Source organism: Mytilus trossulus, chromosome 4 (genome assembly GCF_036588685.1).
Source record: "Mytilus trossulus isolate FHL-02 chromosome 4, PNRI_Mtr1.1.1.hap1, whole genome shotgun sequence".
NCBI classification, from domain to species: domain Eukaryota; kingdom Metazoa; phylum Mollusca; class Bivalvia; order Mytilida; family Mytilidae; genus Mytilus; species Mytilus trossulus.
The window spans coordinates 39,468,982-39,491,885 of record NC_086376.1 but is presented as its reverse complement, the minus strand read 5'-3'; the positions used below and the strand labels follow the sequence as shown (position 1 = coordinate 39,491,885).

The following is a 22,904-nucleotide window of genomic DNA, read 5'->3' as shown; positions in this document are numbered from 1 at the left end:
TTGACAAAAAGGTTAATAGAGTGGGCAGTATTTGATGTATGGAAAATACAAAAACTTTTTTTTTTAGATGCCCGTGATTGTACCCGTTCTGATAAATGATTAGTGTCAAAAGATGTTATCGACACCGGTGATAAATATAATTTGACCTTAAATAATATAAAAAAAGCTTGTGTTTACTACCTAGAGCTATTAAATGAAAAACATAGACACAGGTCGGTAATCTTAAATAAATTATAATTTAGATGATGCGATAAATGATAGGCGTAGTGTTGCTATAAACCGGTTTCATATACATAACATTTGTTATGGTCCGCTAAAGTCAAATAACTACTTACACATATTATAATGATGCAGGCCACAGATGTAACAGTTTATGTTTCAAAAGATACATGTATAAAATTTGCATACTCTACAATTATAAATACCAATTACGAATTTAAATATACAATATTTTCATTACAGTCTGAACCAATGAGAATATTATGTAATAATAAAAAGACAAATATCATCAATTATTATAATTGATTTTTTTTTGAAAAGTCAATTAATTTAGAGTTATCTCCCCTTGACTATAAATTTATCAAATAGATGTAATATAAAGTTATCAACTTTTGGGAGCAGATACCGCTCTTATTGTCCTCATTCAAATCAACCATTAACAAACCTCTTTACAAGGTGGAAGAAAGGGAAGCGGGAGGGGATACAATTATTTTATGAAATTGAAAGTCACCAAATTTCTGGACTTGTTTCTCCTTCGGCAGCAATATCGAAAAGAGGATAGATATTAAAACATGTGCTTGAAGTAGCGCCCCCTTTCAATAAGAAAATTCCAAAGAGTTTCAAGACAGATAATCACATATGTACCTAACGTAACTATTTTTACATATTTCTAAAATTTACGAAACACAAGACTGAATACAATTAAAAATTACAATCTTTATTTGTACCATAAAGTCACATAAGTGTATATTCTTAACGAATGATAGTGTTCGCATATATAAAACCTCAGTGTAATTTAAAATACACTTAAAACTGAATAAATATTCGAGTATTGCAATATATATGTCAACCAAGAATAAATAATTTCAATTATCTATGTAGTGAAGTAAGATGGTATTTTATCTAAAACAAAAATTTACAATATTGAACCAATATTGAATGTAGTAATACTTAATCATTATGGAAATATAAATCCGTTAAAAAAAAGTTTTTTGCTTTTGTGACGTTTATTCGCGATTCTTTTTTTTTTTACATAAAACGACAATTTAAAAAAAAAAAGTTCCAACTAATGATGCCAACCTCTCATTTAAAGGTAAAGACAGTGTTTGCCATCAATTTATTCTTAAAAATCATACAGTTTCTTCGTTTATTTGTTAAGCAAAGTTCGGTCCCACGAGAAATCGTTAAAATGTATACATTATTGATTGATTTACCATAGACAGTATGCGTAAAGTGATATTCAAAAAGCGGTAGCAATCTTAAAACTAATCCGAAATGTTCTAAATTTACTGTGTGTTGTTTTCATATCTAAAGCATTGATTCGAGACAATAACAACAAATTTTTTTTTGCATTTTTTGAGATTTCAAAAAAAACCTTTTTTTCCCAAATATTTGAAAATTCGATATTTCAACCCATTAGTTACATCATCAACATAATTCGATTATCATATTGAATATTTTTAAACAAATTTGAAAATCAATTTAGTGCTTAGAAAATTATGTGCCGATTTTTTTTCAACTTTCCGCAAAACTTATTTTCACCCTTTGATCATTTAAACGGAATTTAGATACTTTCCGACAAGTTTTGATTTTCATAATCACATGTGCATACATAGCAAATGAAAGCTTTTTAAGATAGTGTATCTCATTTTGTTTTATATTGAAGACTTTTTGATCAATTTTATATCAAAGTCGTGTATCGTTTCTTTTGTTGAATAGTATATAATATATGAGAATGTTACATACTGAAGCATAATGTGAGCTTTACATATGTAATTTTGTACAACTTACCTGTTTGCCTTACAGATGGGTTTTAAAACATTTGAATCCACATTTATATTAGTTTTTTATTCACTGTATAATGTGAAGATGTTCTACAAAATCATTGACCATCATCGACGTAGTTCAGTAGTTTAAAATGGCTTTCAAGTAACAAAAAATGTGCTTTAGATGAATAATTTCATCTTAACTTTCGTGAAGATTTATATATTACTAACAGAAACATTTATCAATGTGTTCATATGATAATTTTTTTTTAATATATATATAATCGAGAAACTGTCAAAATATCAGTGTTAACATCCTTAGTTCGGAAAGCCGTTTTGTACTGCAACTTTTGCAGGGTCACCCCATTTAAAAATTTTATCGATTTTTAAAATTGCGTTATTTGAAATTTGATGTACTAGTTTTAAAAACTTTAAAAATAATATTAACAGAGTGAGAATAGGATAAAACTTAAAATTAGTTAAAAATAGGAACTTGTATGTACACTATATATTCAAAAATGGATAAAAATACTTTTAAGTTTTAATTTCTCTTAGTGAAGGAAAGTGATATGAATTACTAATATGTGTTAGTAATGGGTATATGATACAATAGTGTGACATTATATTTAGTTTATATGTAGTTAAGTCTAAAATGGTAAAAAATAAAAAAAAAATAAAAAACTATACAAACTAGTTGTGTTTATTTCCTAAATATAGTAACACAGCTCTATTTTGTGCAATGTCAATTTTACTGTTCCTACATTCAGAGGTTCATTAAGGGATTTAATACTTTTGAAATTGAATTTACAATGTATTAATATAAGTAGCAGTAGAAAACAATATTAGGTCAATGTCAGAAAAATATAAACTTTTGTTTATGAAGCTGAGAAACTGGGAAAGGGCGAGGTTCTATCGAGTATTGTGCCGAGTACAAAAAGTTCATATTTTTCTGACATTGAACAAATATATCTATTTATATATGTATTAAAATAATTAAAAAGAGAAAATCAACTGGCATTATAAAAATGTCTACAACTTCAAAGTCCTTTTACTTGCTTTCATAGAAAAAGTATACATTCGACTTCAGTTTTATAAATTTGACCATATTTCTTTTTAATGATGTAACTTGTTTTAAAATTAGTATGACCTCAAAGGAATTGTCTAAATAAATGCTACAATTGCACTAGCAGATATTGACGAAAAGGTCAATTACAGAGTGGGTAGTAATAGATGTATGGAAAATTAAAAAAAAATAATTTTGAGATGCCCTTGATTGTACCCGTTCTGATAAATGATTTGTGTCACAAGATGTTTTCCACACCAGTGACAAATATGATTTGACCTTAAATAATATAAAAAAGCTTATTTTTTCTACCTAGAGCTATTTAAATTACAAAAATAGATACAGGTCGGTAATTTTGAATGAATATCAATGTAGATGATGCAATAAATGATAGGCGTTGTGTTGTTATAAACCGGTTTCATATACATAACATTTTATGGTCCGCTAAAGTCAATATAACAAGTATTGTCCATTTGACTTCTATATATTTGCAGAAAAAAAATCTTAAAAATTCATTTTTAAAAATTAATAATGTTTTTCTTGATGTATATTAAATATATGATACATACGAACTCTGACTATCAATTTCATACTTTTTTGTCGATAAAAAAAGTTTCCCATTAGGTCTCTATGCTAATTTTATTTTTTGAAGTGTTGATTACCTGATGGAGTAAGTATAAGTGGTGTAACGGCCTTCCAACCAAAACAAAAACAACATACATGTGCTTTTAAAGTTTGTTTATTTGTACCATTTGACTTTGTATATTTGAATAGAAAGATGACCTGTACTGACCAACAAACAAAATAAAATTTCATGTCATGTGATTGCTTCCTAGATGTGCATTTTGCACATTAATGAATACCTTAATGTATATTAACTTTAGTCTGTTTTTAATAACACTTTTCAGAGCCTCTTTGTCTTTTTATGTAACTCACCATGCTAAAAGCATGAAAAGTTTGTGTATAGTTAATAGTCAACTTATATAATGATATAAAATCAATAATCTGAAGTGATGATTATTTTCATTGGTGTCCTTTAATATTTAAATTGGTAAAGTCACATGGTACAAATAAACAAACTTTAAAAGCACATGTATGTTGTTTTTGTTTTGGTTGGAAGGCCGTTACACTACTTATACTTACTCCATCAGGTAATCAACACTTCAAAAAATAAAATTAGCATAGAGACCTAATGGGAAACTTTTTTATTTATTGACCCAAAATTATGAAATTAATAGTCCGAGTTCGTATGTATTATATATCAACACACATCAAGAAAAAAATTATTTTTTAATTTTTAAAAATGAATTTTCAAGAATTTTTTTCTGCAAATATATAGAAGTCAAAATAAAAACTAACACATATTATGATGATGCAGGCCACAAATGTGACAGTTTATGTTTCAAAATCAATCATATCATGTATAAAATTTGCATACACTCCAATAATAAATTCCAATTATTAATTTGAATATACAATATTTTCATTACAGTCTAAACCAATTAGCATATAATGTAATAATAAAAAGACAAATGTCATCAATTATTGTAATTGATTTTTTGGAAAAGTCAATTAATTTAGACTTATCTTCTCTTGACTATAAATTTGTTAATAAAAGTGTAACATCTCAAATTTTGGGAGCAGATACCGCTCTTATAGTCCTCAAATCAACCAATAATGAACCTCCTTACAAGGTGGAAGGAGGAGAAGCGGGAGGGATAAAAATATTTTATGAAATTGAATGTCACCAAATTTCTGTACTTATTTCTCCTTCAGCAGCAGTTTCGAAAAGTGGGTAGATATTAAAACATGTGCTTGAAGTAGCGCCCCCTTTCAATAAGAAAATTCCAAAGAGTTTTCTAGACAGATAATCACATATGTACCTAACTTAACTATTTTTTGCATATTTCTAAAATTTACGAAAAACAAGATTGAATGCAATTATAAATTACAGTCTTTATTAGTACCATAAAGTCATATAAGTGTATATTTTTAACGAATGCTGGTGTTCGCATATACAAAAATTCAGTGTTATTAAAAATACACTTAAAACTGAATAAAAATTCGAGTATTGAAATATATACGCTATTAGATACAGGTCGGTAATTTTGAATGAATATCAATGTAGATGATGCAATAAATGATAGGCGTTGTGTTGTTATAAACCGGATCAATATACATAACATTTTATGGTCCGCTAAAGTCAATATAAATAGAAATATGGGTCACCCCAGAAACTTCTATAGATAACTCCACACGGACAAAATACTTCCAAGATTTAAATTCTCTATCTGATACCAATAAATCAAAAATAAATCTATTAAATAACATGCTTGTTGATTTAGAAAAAGAGAACTTGTCAAATGTATTAGACTATAAAGTAACTAATCAAGAAATATTTGAAGCAATTACCAACTTAAAACCTGGAAAGGCATGTGGTCTGGACCTGATACTAAACGACATGCTTAAAGCTGGACAAACAGCCCTTATAGGCTGCATTAATAAACTTTTTAATTTAATATTTGCTCGTAGTACATATCCAAAGCTATGGTGTAAAGGATACTGTATACCTATACATAAATCAGGAGATATAAATAACCCTGAAAATTACAGAGGTATAGCAATAAATTCTTGTATTGGAAAGTTATTTAATGTTGTGTTAAATACAAGACTTTCTAAACATTTAGATGAGAAAAATATTTTGACTGATTGCCAAGCTGGCTTCAGAAATAAATCAAGGACAAAAGATCACATGTTTATCCTCAAATGCTTAATTGATAAATAAACTAACTGCAAGGGAAGTAAATTTTATGCTTGTTTTATTGACTTTAAAAGAGCTTTTGATACCGTGATACACCCAGGTATCCTTATCAAAATGCTCAAGTCAGACATTGGGGGGAAATTTTACCAGTTAATTAAACACATGTATACACTTAATAATTTAAGAGTAAAAGTTGATAACAAACTAGGTCCATGTTTTAACTCTTATATTGGGGTTAGACAAGGGGATGTTTTAAGCCCTGCCCTTTTTAATCTATTCATAAATGATCTACCTAACTGTTTACTAAATTGTCCTGATAGTGTAAAACTCAGCACTAGTCGCATAGACTGTCTTATGTATGCAGATGATGTCATTGTATTTTCTGATTCTGCAGATGGACTTCAAAAGCGCTTGAAGGCATTGGAATCATACTGTGATACCTGGTGCCTTAATGTAAACTTAAAAAAAAACTAAAGTCTTAATCTTTAATAAAAGTGGACGCCACATAAAAGACCCATTTTATTTTAAAAATGAATTAATTGAAACTGTTTTCAAATATAAATACCTTGGAGTTATATTCAAGTCAAGTGACATATTTAATTGTGTCTCGGATTTAAAAAAAAATATCAATAGAATATCAATAGACAAGTTTTATACCCAACTTAGTGATCTCTCATGAATTGCTGTTGCAAACTTCACTGAAGATTTATGAGGAATGAAATACAAAAGGAAAAATCTTAGACATAGTTTTGGAGGTCAAACTGTGTTGTGTAAGAATCTATTAAATATTTTGGGATGCTATGAAGAACAAACACGCCAAATTCATTCAATATGTAATAATTATGTCATATTGAAATTATCACAATTTGAAAGATTTACCTTTCTTCCTTCTTTTGGTAAGAGTAACTTATTGTTATTTAGCATAGCTACTGTAAAGATTAGTATTCAACCGAAACATTCATTACTTACCCTTTCTAGATTGTGTTAATTCGTAGGGTTTTTATTGTGTAATAATATGAGTGTATTCTGACATTTTCATTGGTTGTATTTGCTAGGATTTCGTTGACCACTTTATGTGAACTAATATGGTTACTATTTTCTCGACACATTTTGTAAATATTGTTTTTCTTTGTTTTGCAGTTTATCGTAACAAACAGACGAGTACGCGTTAAACCTATGGAAATTACTTGTCTTCTCTGGCCAGTATATCCAAAAAAAAAAAACAGAAACAGATACAAAGAGCTGATGCATCTGTCGTGAAGGAAATGAAGGACTTAACAGAAAAGAAACAATTAAAATAGCTTAAATCTTTAAACGGAGAATGTGATGAGTTAAAACACCTTTCATCAGAAATAGAGGAAACCGACGTGGTGAAACAAGTATATACAACACGGATATATTTGTATGAACAATCGTTTGTGTTGCATGAACAATTTCCAAAGCTTCTGGAAGTTGAACATGATAGAGAATTGAATGAAGCGTTGTTTCAAGAGAGAAATAAAACCTTTATAACCCCAAATAGCAATGTTCAACAGTGGTTCATATTAGATCAAGTTCCGTGGTACTAGTTCAAGAGGGAAATACACAAAAGTATTGCCCTAAATGATGTTCAACTGTTGTTTATATCAAACCAAGTCCCGAGGATAGTAGTGACTACTAGATTAAAAAGTGTATTAACCTAAAGGACAATGTTCAACAATGGTTAATATCTAATCAAGTTCCGTAGATAGTAGTGACTACTTATCAAGAGAGACCTTAAAAGTGTAATACCCTAAATGACAATATTCAAAAGTGGTTCATATTAAATCAAGTTCCGAAGATAGTAGTTACTACTGTTCAAGTAGATTGGATGTCCCGGATGTGACGAGGGATGCTCAAAAACTAGTTCTATGTTTCTAGCAAACTACCAACTGTGAAATTGAAAAAAGAACGACCAAAAGCAGAATTAGTGCCAAGAGCAAATACTTGACAGATAAAAGGAGTTTGAAGAAGCAAAACTACAACTTAGATTGCGAGAAGAAGAATTTGAAATAAAGACAGAAGTGAAAGTGAGTAAAGCCAAAGTCAAAATGATAGAAGGTCTTAAAAAAAGCACGAGGTAGGATCAAGAGCTGGAAGAATCGGAACTAGACCTAAAAGGTTAAGTTACATACATAAATTAAATCCAGATATATCAGACCGTCTTCCGAAAAAAAAGAAAGAAAACTAGTCACGACAGTAAAACAAAGGGTATTGTTGGTGTTGACACAAAGAACAACATTGAAAAATCTAAAATTTATAGTAATAAACAAAAAGGCAACGAAAACAAATTAAATACTCGTGAAGTTTTCTCAGACAGTTTGATGCTAGAATAGTTGCAAATACTGATTCATTTGATGAGATATTTAAATTTTTATTACAATTTACTATTTGAGAGCCACATATAGTTTTGAGTGAATTTTCTCGTTTAGATGTTACGAAGGGTTATAACAAAAGCAGCGTTAGAAGAATTTAATTATTGTCACGGAAATTCAGACGTCATAGTTCATGCGTACGACATAGAGCTCTGAATTGGTCACCAGACAATTTTTAAGAGAGTTGATCTATGCTGTCGAGAATGTTGAAGCTGATAAAACTGTAGAATACTCTGAAAATCAAAAGCACCTTGTAAAACAACTGACATACTATGTACACGAAAATGGATAAATACTGATACAAAGGGGAAACGAAAACAGTTAAATGTCAGCAACTAGTTCATTTCGTCAAGACAAAAGCACAAGAAACGATTAATATGATCTTGTAAAGAAGTTAAGTGGGACAAATTCAGGTGGTCAAAAAGATGACAGTACCCCCAAAGCATCATTAAATAAAACAACAGCAGCATACCGCTGTTCGAATTTCATAGATCGATTGAGAAAAAAAACAATCAAATCCGGGTTACTAAAACTGAGGGAAATAGTAGTATCAAAGGTAACATGATTTTAATTAAGTACGCCACACTCACGTTTCGTCTTCATAAGACTCATCAGTGACGCTCATATTAAAATATTTATATAGCCAAACAAGTACAAAGATGAAGAGCATTGAGGATCCAAAATTCCAAAAAGTTGTGCCAAATACGGCTAAGGTGATCTTTGCCTGGGATTAGAAAATCCTTAGTTTTAAAAAAATAATATGAAGCTTTGTTAACAGGAAATTTATTAAAATGACCACATTATTGATATTCATTTCAACACCGAAATGTTGACTACTGGGCTGGTGATACCCTCGGGGCGAAACGTACATTTGCAGTGGCATCAACCCAGTGGTGTAAATACTAATAGTTATCAAAGGTACCAGGATTATAACTTAGTACGGCAGACGCGCGTTTCGTCTACATAAGACTCATCATTGACGCTCATATCAAAATATTTATAAAACCAAACGAGTACAAAGTTGAAGAGCATTGAGGATCCAAAATCCCCAAAAGTATTCCTAAATATGACCCTCAATTTGGATAAGGAGCAAGTGAATTCTTAGACAAAAACTATATGCTTCCTAATGGCCAAAAAGAATTAAGCCGAAAGAGCTGTTTTGATTGCAAATAAACTACAAGTTATTCTCGCCGAAATTGGTCTGGGCCTCTAAAGTTGTCTTTAAGTAAATAGGACAGAACCCATATGACGCGAAGAGAAGAAAAAACCCATGTGACATCTACGTCAATGAAACCATACCAAATCAACACTAGCTTCAAATAGAATATGTACTATTTATCAATGACATAGTAACCTAACGACATCACTATTCAGACAAGCGACGTGGAATATACGTTAATGAAATAATAATTTTACAACGCAAATAGTGAGAAAATAACACAAAATAAAACAGACAAACCTTACATCCACGCCATTAAAAACTGAAACAGAAACCCCAAAAGACAGAAATAATACGAAAAATGTGACTTGCGCACAAATTGTAACAACGATAGGTCGTATACTTCAAATAGACAGGCATTTAAACGACATAAAAGAAACTGAAACAAAGATTTTATTTATCAAATTAGTAACATGTTATAGTGTTCTTTTTTGTCTTTATTTATTTTACATTAACTCTTTGGTCTGTTTTTGGTATTATTTATTTGTCTCTGTACTTATGCATCCCGTCATTGTGTAAGTTGTATTGTCTTTCATGTTAACTTGTCCCTTGTTGTGATTCTTTAATACATATGACGTGGGTTTGTAAATTAATCTACATAAGAAAGACTCATACAATTACACTTTTTTTACGATTTTGTTGTCGAAAAGTTTGAGCAGAACAGAACACTACGAGTAACACATGGTTCTAAAACACCATCTCACACATTTAAATCCAAAAAAAGCAAAAATGAACTTATCAACTTAGAGCTATTGGTGCGTTTTTAAAAAAACAATGATGGGTCGCCTCTGAGGGACATAGCTCAGCATAGAATCATAATTCAAATAAAAACATGCAAGTTTGTCTCCAAAAAAAGTCTCAAATAGTGGCATCAAAGATTTGTTACCCGATCTGAGTTTAACATTTCACTCTCTGAAGAGAAATACACACACAATATATTTTTTGGTCAGGCAACATCGAACACAATTAAATAATAAATCATACACATAAAACACTATGGTGTTGAAACCCATATAAAATTCATTATGTTGTTTATTCAATCAATTCCAAATGTTTTTGTTTTGTGTTAACACAACACCTGTTCGTTCTTCAAAGGAGGGAACAAAAACTATGTAAGAAGATGACTCCATAAAATTACCATTTATAATATGACAAATATAGTATGACAGTCTTTACATATTTTCATTTGTCCAGCAATACTGTAAACCAACTTATTTTCGCGAGCGATTTATTTTCGCGACTTTTGCGAGTAGAAAAAATAACGCGAATATTAATCGTCGCGAATATGTAAACCTTGGATCTTTCTTTATTATACTTCATCAAGTAAATCAGAAAATCGCCAAATTAAATATCCGCGAAGTGGGCAAGAAAGGGTAAAACGCGAAATAAAGTATCCGCGAAAATAAGTTGGTTTACAGTATTACCCACACCGATCTCTGTCTACATCTGTTTTCTATTTGGGCATTAGCAAACTATGTAACGAATTTATCTTACCGACTATCTTAACATGTAATATTTAGACTAGTGGCCTATCAAAGTGTTCAAGTCTTCAATATCGTTATTTTTCTATGCTGAAATATGCCCCTCAAAGGCGACCCATCCTTGTTTTCAGAAATTTACCAATAACTCTAAGTTGGTAAGTGCAATATATATATATATCGGATATTATAGGTCACTAACATATTATGTAACTAATAATATCAGTGTTTGGTTTTATTAATATCTGCATACTATATATATATCTGCATGGAACTTAACCCGATACTGACATGGTTATAATGTAGATACATACAAAGATGATAATAAAGTAAATGTTTACTATATTAAAAGGACAAATAAGAAATACAGTTCAATATAAGTACGTAATTTTCCTATTTAGCATGGTCACTTAGGCATGTAAATCATTATCGTCCTTTGGCTTCTCCTTCATTCTGGTTTCCAACAAACTTTATTGATTTCTAATCGCCATTCTTCATTATCATAACAACATGAATAATATACAAATTCCTGCACCAGATGCGCATTGAACAAATTATGTATTTCCTAAAAAAAACTACAGTTGAATTTCTTGCCGGAAAAATTGGTTTTGGACTGTTTTGCTTGATCTGTTTTTGACTCGCCAATTTTAAGAGTATCGTAAACAAAATGTGTAGTTATATGCTTAAAGTAACTTGTATATGAAATTAAGCAGATCTGGCATTGATTAGTTTTTATAAGGTCAACGTTTGTTTAAACCATCAGTAAACCATATATCGTACAGATGGAAAAGAAGACAAGCCATAATAAAACTCAAAACAATACAAACGGAATAGCTGACTAACAATAAAACATCACACGACAACCAAATATATGTGACAGAAACGACAACTACTGACAAACTCACAAATGATACACGATGGTCTTGAAAAATAGATTCTTTGCACTGAAATTTTTTATCATCTTTATGACGTGATATTGTGTTTTGTCTTTATGAGTATTACTTTTACTGTTTTGTCGGTTTTTGGTCATATCCATTTGCGTCATTCTGTACTTATTCATACCAGCTTAGTGTCATTGGTATTTGATAACTTCCTGCAAGGAGAAATTTTCAAGCTTGATTTCGCCAAGCGTAAAAATGTCTTATGGAGGGAGGACCGGTAATAGAACAATACACAGATAATCGGGGTTTCTATGTATAGATATCATAAAATACTAGCCATTTCGCACAATGTGAAGCCCTTTATCTCGTTCACTGTCCTGACTAACCAAAAAGGTTCACATTGTTGCTAACAGCTGATATTTAACGAAATCAATGTGTAGAAACCCGATAATATATATTTATACCTCAAGTCATTGTGTTTTTGAGCTATGATAGTGTTTTGTATTCCTGTCTTCAATTTTTGCTAATGTGATTTGTCTATATGTCTTTTGTGCTTTTTTGTTACATATATGGTTGTTTTTATAATGCTTAAGATTATAAAACGGTGTTGACTGATGTTTCCCTTATTTTGACATATATACGTATTATTTCTGTTTGTTTTGTTCAAACATCGGTGTCAATATAATGGAATTTAATGCGACTGTCACACAAGGGAAAGGCTAAGCCATCTACAAATCTAGGCTTTATTCATCATTTTCTAAATTATGAAACGGATGTACTAAGTCAGGAAAATGACGGGTTTCATCGTTTGATGTGTTTAAGCTTTTGATTTTTCAAGTTGATTAGGGAATTTTCATTTTGAATTTTCCTTGAGCTATGTATTTTGTGATTTATTTTTCTCTACAGACACAGTCAATTGCTACTAAATTTGAAATTATTCATTTAGCGTTTTCTTGGTAAAACTTGCATATTCTCAAATTTATATTCAAAGCAATAAAATGTATCAAGCTATTGGTTAGTTTTGTCGAATACCTCAATCATATGGATCTGGACATATATTATCAAGGAAACTTTAACAGCTGTAATCATCTCAGTACAGTTCCAGTAATACTATCTAAGCGTTTTTATCCTTTTCATTACTTATGGAAGTCTTATATGAGCTGCAGCTTATACATTTGCAATGAAATTTTTCATATTCATGTTTGCATAATGGATGTATGGCTTAATATCACTAGTTATAAAACACTGTTATACTGATATGTAAGCTTTAGGGATAATTAAAAAAAGATAAATTTTCTTTATGGTTATATTTCAGAGAGGTATTATGTAGCACTGGTGTATATGGATACATTTTATTAGTATAGCAAATTATTTATTTAGTGATTAGACTCAAAATCGTCCTCCTTCGGTCAATGTCGAGGACAATCTATAAAAAACAAAATGTATATTAGTCAATGTATGCCAAACTTTGATAATTTTAAGATTAAACATTATTAATTTTCAATGGTTTCAAGTGTTTACATGCGGGCATATCTTTTGTGATCAAAACATTGGTCCCTTAAAGAAAGTTGCGTTTCGGAATAACATGGGATAAAAAAGTACATTTGAACGTTACTTCAGCGTGCATTCGTTTTAATATCTTTATCATAAAAACGCTGTAGTAAAACCAGTGTCATAATTATGTTTCTAATGTCACATTCCTTTCTAATTGACATACTCTGAGTACTTTTCAAACATTCTTGCTAAAGCAACAATTCAGAATGAAGAAACCCTCAGCCGTAGATCATTTCAATTTGAGAGATTAATAAGGAATTGATTTTTTCGTTTTGCTATATACAGAAAGGGTACTTATGATGATGAAATCATATTATTTGAGCTTGATAAAATACATATACAATGGTCTTTTCCTGAAGACCTAGTTTTTGTATTAATTGATGTCTAATCTAGTATCATCTCTATAACGTGTAATGTATTACTTTAAACTATGAAGTATATGTCGTTTGTGTCTCATCGACATTTATTCTATTTTTATGTTAAGCTATACATTTGTTTGTTTCATTTTAAAAATATCGCGTATGTGGTCTCTTTGAAGCGTTCCCACATCGGTTGGTGCAGGGTTGGATTGGTACCTACTGGCGACATCATTAAGAATTAGCACTTAGTTGTAAAATCTAATAGACAGTCAGTTCGGAGTCAGAATAATTATTTTCTGGGAAGCAAAAAATTGGTTCCTCCGGATTGTTACATTTTAAACTAGCATATTACCAATGTAATCTGACTCAGCGTGTCAGTAAAGAACGATGACAGTGTTCATATTCCGTAGAAAGATATTGTCAAACTAAATAGGCATTTCATTTGCCGCTGGACTTTAAACAGTCATGCGATATCATCTTCAAAGGGGAAAATAATTGACAACTTGAATTCCTTGTCTTGTTTTGGATATTTTATTGGTAATCTTCTATTTTATCAGCCGTTCCACATAAAATTGAGAATGGAAATGGGGAATGTGTCAAAGAGAGAACAACCCGACCATAGAGAAGACAACAGCAGAAGGTTTGAATAGTAAGTTAAGGATTTTCTAATACTTTTGCCTTGAACGTAACTGAAGAGACATTCATTGTCAAAATACGCACCTGGTTTATTGATATTTTTGTCATAGATGTAATTATACAGTGTCTCGGTTTTATGTACTCGATGCTATCAAATTTACCTTTTGTCGACTCAACTGGAACTGAAATCTTAGCCTGTTTTGTTGCAATCCTGAAATATTCAAATCAGTAGAGCAGTAACTGTAATGGCCTATTTATTTTCAGAAATGATAAATATCTAAAACGAGTTTGGAATACTAGTAGTGATTTTGCATTATGACTTTCCTGTTTTCATTCTTGCTTTGTTTTGGTGGTGTGTGTATCGGAACCTAAATAAACGGCTAAAGTATGCTTGAAATATATACAGTGTTAGTGTTATATTTATTTATAGCTTACGTGCGCATGTATACAAACAAAATTAGGACGGAAATTATGAGTTTGATAATCTAATGATAATTTGATTTATTTGTATATAGTTGTAAATGATATGAATGCAAACGGGGCTTTATAAAAGTTCACTTTCGATCGAAAAACTTGTTGCCTTTTGTTGGCTGTTGTTCATGTGATTCTTTGTCAATTGTGTTCTCCAATTTATTTATATTATAGTCCTGTGGTGCTGTGTTGTCATGTTGATGTTATATTTCACATGGCAATAAAAGTGCGAGGTTTGGCATGCCACAAAACCAGGTTTAATCCACCATTTTTTCCTTCAAAAATGTCCTGTACCAGTCAGGAAATTAGCCGTTGTTATATTATAGTTCGTTTCTGTGTGTGTTACATTTTAACGTTGCGTCGTTTGTTTTCTCTTATTTTTGAGTGTAAATTCACATTGCGATAAGACGTGTCACGGTACTTGTCTATCCCAAATTCATGTATTTGGCTTTGATGTTATATTTGTTATTCTCATGGGATTTTGTCTTATGCTCGGTCTGTTTCTGAGTGTGTTACATTTAGTGTTATGTCGTTGTTCTCCTTTTATATTTAATGTGTTTCTCTCGGAATTAGTTTGTTACCCCGATTTTGTTTTTTGTCCATGGATTTATGCGTTTTGAACAGCGGTATACTACTGTTATCTATCTTTATAAACGACTTTTGTCACGGGAATTAATATTTTTTCGACAGGTTACCGACTCTGAGGTAAGACATCCTGAGACTCAGTCAATTACGGGCAGACAAAATAAGTAAAAGTAAAGTTCACTGCTTTCTATTTCTGATGATTAAGTCATGTAAAGAAAGCATTTAACAGTAAACTTTTCCTAAAAATTGTACCGATACAAATTTTGAATTTACTTTTTTAAGTTACTCTTGTTTGACAGAGTACCAGGATATCCAACCACACAGAAGTACAACTTCAGAAAAATAAGATTCTGGAGTCAAAAGTCGGTTATATGAAAATTGTCTATTAGCAACGTAATTGCAAAGGAAAACACATAAAAGTCATTTATTTTTAGAATCAGGGACACCGGAGGTAGCTGAAATTTTCTCAATTTCAAAGAAAAATCCTTTTGGAATTTCTGAGAGATATGTTAAATTCGGAAGACGTTTTTAATTATGACAGTTGAGTTTTGTATTCTACAAAAGTTTTTTGCATACATAATCATATATGTATAAAAATGTCTTAACACCTCAATCATCATCATAGGCGGTAGAAAGACCGTACATTGTCCGCTCTACATTTGTTATTTGGTTTTACTTATTTTTGTAAAACTGAAACGATTTACTTTTTTATTTCATATTGCAGTATCTACTTTCATTGTAAATATATTATTTACACACATTAGAAAAGTTCAATGAAATTTTATGAAGTCACTGAAATTGAATCAATACCACAAAGCAGATCAACTTCCCTTTCGTCAAAAAAAATAATGTTAAAAACTACCGAGTCATCAACATAAGACATTCTCTTAAATGAGAAATAAATCTGATGAATTTACTCCTCTTCCAATGTCCGACCATCAAAATGAATTTCAAGAATGCGTAAAAAAGTTATAGTTCATTATATGTTATTCTGTATTTTCATCTGAAAGTGAATGTAATGATACAAATAACAAATTGAAGAATGAAATATCGAAAAATCATTCAATGGGGACCAAACAACACTTATAATATTTCATTCGTTATGCGCATTCGTCAATAAGTATGTTGTTCGGTCATTCGTTGACCATTTTTATATGTTTGAATTATTTTGCATTCAATTTTTTGTTTAAATACCATCTTATTTAAGCAGACGATTCTCCGAAACTGAATTCATCAACAATCTTGATGTTTTCAATGATAATTTAGTTGTTTACTTTGATGATAGTTATCAAAGGTACCAAAATTATAATTTAATACGCCAGACGCGCGTTACGTCTACATAAGATTCATCAGTGACGTCTTTTACAGTTTATATAGGCAGATTTCGTACTTAGGGTTTAAAACATTTTAAAAGACGAAATAATGTCATGTTATCATTGCCACAACATTGAATGAAATAGTTTAAAAAAAATTAGCTCGCAAAGTTTTAATGTGTGTTTAAACAAATACCTTGCAATCTCCACATAAAGGTCCTAGGTAATGACTTCCTTCCTTACATCTACATCTTCCACATTCACAGTATCCCTGGTTATTACATATGGACTGAAAAAAATCCCACAAAAAAAAGTATTCTAGTCTGTCTAAAAATAACAAATTAGCAAATCTGCCTTTGACTGGTTTTTTTTCTTTAATATGTTCGTTGACTCATTGGCACATTCCGCGTTTCCATTCTAAAACTATATTTACGTCAATATTTTAACGATTAAATCAGAAACGTAGAAACGGATCAACTAATATAAACTTGTGTTTTTTATTGGTTAAATAGCTGCTCAATCATGGTTTTATATTTGCTTTGCATTAGAAAAGAGTTGCACATGGTTTAGATATATAACTTTTTGGTATTTAATACATTTTTGGTATATTCATTCAGTTACCGTGGTAAATGATAATAAGTTCAGAATACATCGATTTGCTAATCGTCATATAAAAGAATGAACACGTGAAATTGCAAACAAATGCACATGAAAGCAATCAAACATGAAATCGTGCAGAACGGCATTTACAGAAATCATGCTTTTTTATATTTAATAATGTGTTTAGTAACTTTAAGAAATTTTTATAATGCGTGCATTTTTATACAATGCTACATGCTTTTTAGTCGTATTCATACATCGTTTGAAATTGTGAGTTGTAACGGACTTGTCCCTTTGTTTTAATTTGCTTCGAGTCCAGTGTTTTACGTATACCTTTTTAATCAATTTTCAAAAGTATGTTCAAACTTATTCTATATTCTAATAGCGTACCCCGTCAGAAGACATACAATTATCTGTATTAGTCGTACAACCACACTCCTCGCCTGTATATCCGGGGTTACATGAACAGGTACCACAGACACACGTACCATGAGCAGGACCTAACAATGACGATATGGTAAATCTTATTTAGTCAATTCATAAGTTGGCAATTTAATAAGAAATTTGAAAGAATGAGATGTTTCACTAAGGAGGGTCCCATTTTCACTTTCAATGGAGATTAAGCAGAAAAGGAATTGCAACTGTGGACGGCATGTGTAATCGTCAGATTTTTCAGATCTTTTACCTTTAATAAAAAAAAATCGTTGAGCTGAAAAAGAACGTCTTTCAAAACAATAATACCCGCTGCATCTGTATGCACATATCCTACGTCAGTAACTCTGTTGTTTTTGTAGTCGTTTGATTATGTGGTTCACCAGCATTTTCTCGTTTCTCATTTTTTGTTGTTGAATAGATCCGACATTTGGTTTTCCTTGCTATAAAACAAGTTGTAATACACTATTTTGAACGTAAATAAATGCCTGTTCCAAAAAAAAAAATTGACAGTAAAATGGTTTTCCAATCGTTTCTGCACATTTTTACCCACAAAGTTGGCATCAAAAAAATAAACAAAAACAAAAAATTCAACACACTGAGCTGATTGAAAATTATATCCTTCAGCATAATATATCCGAGATAATTTCACAGGTGGTTTGCGAACAACACAATAAGCACACTCACTTTCAACCTTTGAATCTTTCAATGAATTGACTGATAAATCAGTTCAGTTACCGGTGTTACAAAATTGTTAAAACAGAAAATCTGTAATAAAAGATTTTTTTTTATTTCAACAGAAAAAAAATCCCCAAAAATCATATTATCTGTATCGTATTTATCTTAATAATATAGTTCTGGAATAAAATCAAGACATAAAGTTTAACTTTGAAAGAACAGAAAAAGGAAATTAATTGTATCTTCTAAATCGTGTAATACTGATATATGATTAAGTACAAACCTCCGCATAAAGCATTGTTGAAGTAGTTGCATGATCTGTTATCACATTCGACATTTTCCTGCAATTTATAAAAAAAACCAACATATATAAAAAAAAAAAAAATCATTGAGATGATTTAATTAAAAAAAAAAAGCAAAAGATACAAAAGGATTATTCAAAGTCATAAGTCGTAAATAAACTGACAACGCCATGGTAAAATATTGATAAGCCAAGAGACAAAAGTTGTACACAAAACAAAGCATTATATAGATATGAAAAATATAAGAATTAATTTTCTGTCGTAGTTATAAAAGCCCAAGTAATAGAAATAATTTCGGTAGTAACAGATTTGTTAGCACATATTTCTGTCACTAACCAACGCCGTTAATGAGATTTCAAACCTCCCCTATACATCTAACTTATGTAGAATAAAAACAAACACACAGCAATACGCATAGTAAAACTCAGTTTAAAAGAAGTCCGATGTCAGAATAGGTAACAAAGGCAACAAAGCACAAAGACACTAAAACATAAATTAACATTGCTAGCAATAACTTACTTGCCAGCCCCAGACCATGATTAAACTGATGGAAGTGTTTTGTCTTCATATATGAAAATCAAGTACAATCCCTCCAGTTACGTAACATACCATCATGAAATACATGTGTAGAATATGACCTGTATTGTTCCAAAAAATGATTTTAGAAAAACTGTTTATTTTCGATGCAAAGACCCTATTAACGTTTATCCCTTCTAAATTTATAAGGGCACCAGTAGTATACAGTTGTTCAAAATTTCATAAAATGATGGAGAGAAAAAGAATCCTGGTAACAAATAAAAAAAATTGAAGGAAACACATCAATTATATAAAAGGAAAAGAACAAAAGTACAGAAAGTGCAATAAAAACAACAGCCAGTGCAACATACGTAGAAACATTATCTGTTTAAAGGTTTGGTTAGCTTTTGAGGTGAATGAAAACATTGTGTGCTTTGTAGAGAATGTTAGCATACAAGATTGGATGTTACAAACCAGAAGGTACAAGATGTATGTCTGTTAATTAATATTTACGAATGATATCCTTGTACAAATGATAAATTTAGTAAATGTTTTGACTAGTGTGTGTTATCGAAAACCATGGTGTAATAACTTTTCAGGAATACGTTGTTACATAAACGAGCGAATCGAACAAGCTGAAATATATATATATAACACAATACGATGGTGACAATACAATATCACCATCTAAAATTAGATACTGGAAAGGAAAAATCATCTCTTTCATCATAAAATTAGGTATAAAGCTTCCAATTAAAGATATAGATGTCAAGTTCTAGTGTTCATTGTTTGTACAAGCTTTATTTAATTCAGTTCAGCAGGATAAATCTATTTAGTGTAAATATTGCAGTAGTTAATTGTTGAGAGACAATACAATATCAAAATATCTAAAAGTGTGATGGGTCATTGCTGATTTTAATCGTACATGATTCAACGATGAATTTTTATCACACATGTAAATCTACATAAAAAGTCAGCAAACTAAATAAAAAACCGACCGAGAGGTTTCAAATATAAGGCAGTGTAGAGTATATGATCATATTCCACAACAAAGCGACCACAAATAATACCTTCCTGCTCCCAGAAATCACATGATTATAACATTGACGGATCAGTAATATCAATTACAACATTAAAAAAATTAATCACATGACATGATAATTACATTGACGGATAAGTAATATCTATGACAGCATTGAACGATTAAACACATGACATGATAATCATATTGACGGATAAGTAATATCTATGACAGCATTGAACGATTAATCACATGACATGATAATTACATTGACGGATAAGTAATATCTATGACAGCATTGAACGATTAATAACATGACATGATAATTTCATTGACGGATAAGTAATATCTATGACAGCATTGAACGATTAATCACATGACAAGATAATTACATTGACGGATCAGTAATATCTATGACAGCATTGAAAGATTAAACACATGACATGATAATTACATTGACGGATCAGTAATATCTATGACAGCATTGAACGATTAATCACATGACAAGATAATTACATTGACGGATCAGTAATATCTATGACAGCATTGAAAGATTAAACACATGACATGATAATTACATTGACGGATCAGTAATATCTATGACAGCATTGAACGATTAATCACATGACATGATAATTACATTGACGGATCAGTAATATCTATGACAGCATTGAACGATTAATCACATGACATGATAATTACATTGACGGATCAGTAATATCTATGACAGCATTGAAAGATTAAACACATGACATGATAATTACATTGACGGATAAGTAATATCTATGACAAAATCGAAAGATTAAACACATGACATGATAATTACATTGACGGATCAGTAATATCTATGACAAAATCGAAAGATTAAACACATGACATGATAATTACATTGCTTTGGTTTATAACCAGGGTATGATAATGAAGAAACCGCGAAATTCATTGTTAAAGTAGTTGGTATACTATCGTTGCCTTAATTTGACATTCATAACTTTGAAATGAAACATCGACTTTCCGTTTTCAAAGAGTTCTTTTGGGATTTGGAAACGCTTCCGAAAAGAGAATATTCACTTAGAGTTAGACTGCGATAACAAATGACACGTGCCGATAAAAAAACGTGCTTTTCTTCATATTGCTTTGCTAATTTGTAAACAGTATTAAGTTTGGAAGAAAACACCTAAGTTTTACTCGTTGGATTTGATTATAATGACATGAATATACCAAGGAGTCTTAAAGGTGTTTAGAAATTCGCAATTGTAAATGCTTAGCTAACGGGCGCAATATATTCCATGCTCGTATTATAAAAGACAAAATTCGGGCTTAATACAACTATGGTATAGACATAAGGAAGTTGCAATTGCATTTATTTTTCACAAACAAAGTTTAAGATAACAATATGTGTAATCATATAACTGAAAATGACTTACCTCGGCACTACCCATGTCTGAAAAACATAGCACAAAGAAAAGGACACAACGTAGAACCAACATGATTGTAACTCTTAACTGGCTAAAAGAACAACCTTTTGGAAATGAATCCTAAAACCTTTTGTTGAAATAAATTTATACAACACGACTTCTTTATTATGTATATTTAATTACCTTATTATATATTTAATGTTAAAGTTAAAAGAATATAAGTGGATACATTATGTAAATTTTTATATTTTCAGTGCCTAAAAACATCTGAAAAATGCTGTATACCCTAGCTACGATACAAAAAGTGTGTATACTTAGTTGCCACCACTTACCGGCTAATGCCCATTAAGTTTTTTTTAAATCTTCTCCTCTAAAATTACTAGGACAATTTACACACACTTTATTAGAATATTTAGTTAAACAAATCTTCACAATTTAAGGTAACAGTCTTGTGTTACAACTCCAGTTTCCGGTGCATGTCAAAACATGGAGGGAAACAAAATAGTGCATTTTTTTCTGATTTTTTTTCTGAACTCAATTTTTACTGTTTGATTATAGGTTTATGCTGAATTGAATCATATATATAGACTTTTAAAAAAATCTTGCATCTTTTGGGTATATCAATCCAGGAAAGTGGAAGGATATCATGTTTACTGGAAGTGGTGCGGCCTAGTTAAAATAGCAAACAGAAAGTAGAAAAAAAATGTTTTGACTTCAGGATTGCATTACTTTTTATTCTTCGTTTCAAGACCCCCTTTTTTCGATTAAATCACAATTTCACATTAGTACATACATAATATGAACATGATTTGTTTTTATTTGTAGCATTTTTTATTCTTTTATTTTCAAAGATCAGCTGTTTTGCATGTAATAAGAAGATTTTGTTTTTTTCATATGCCTTTTTCTTATATGCACAAAACAATATAAAGGGAAATTCATTGCAGTTATCTTGAAATGTTCAAATAATCCTCAAATTCTACGTTTTGACCTCAGAACTGTAACGTACGGTGCTATGTATTCGACGTCACAGTAAAGAACTTTCAATTTGACAAGCCTCAGTTGACCGTGTTATCCCGGGGTAGCAATCTGCTTTATCACCCTACCATCCATATATTAATCATGTATCATCATGATGAAAATTAAAAGGTCGTGGTGATATAGATCAGAATATAAAAACAAAACTTTTTTAAGTCGTAGAATACCTGATCACGTTTTACTTATTTATGATCACGTCTAAGATAA

The 22,904-nt window shown here is 30.6% G+C and overlaps 1 protein-coding gene across 1 annotated transcript; it reads right to left on the bottom strand.

Annotated features, from left to right (window-relative positions):
- Positions 1–13,083: 13,083 nt before the first annotated feature.
- LOC134713920 (integrin beta-1-like) lies at positions 13,084–21,800 on the bottom strand. The gene is made up of 6 exons (XM_063575201.1): positions 21,672–21,800; positions 18,692–18,749; positions 17,689–17,798; positions 16,895–16,987; positions 14,491–14,540; positions 13,084–13,206 (listed from the first exon to the last, which is right to left on the bottom strand). Exons 1-5 carry the CDS (start codon positions 21,732–21,734, stop codon positions 14,520–14,522), a joined length of 345 nt encoding a protein of 114 aa, XP_063431271.1. The 5' UTR covers positions 21,735–21,800; the 3' UTR covers positions 13,084–13,206; positions 14,491–14,519.
- Positions 21,801–22,904: the final 1,104 nt, after the last annotated feature.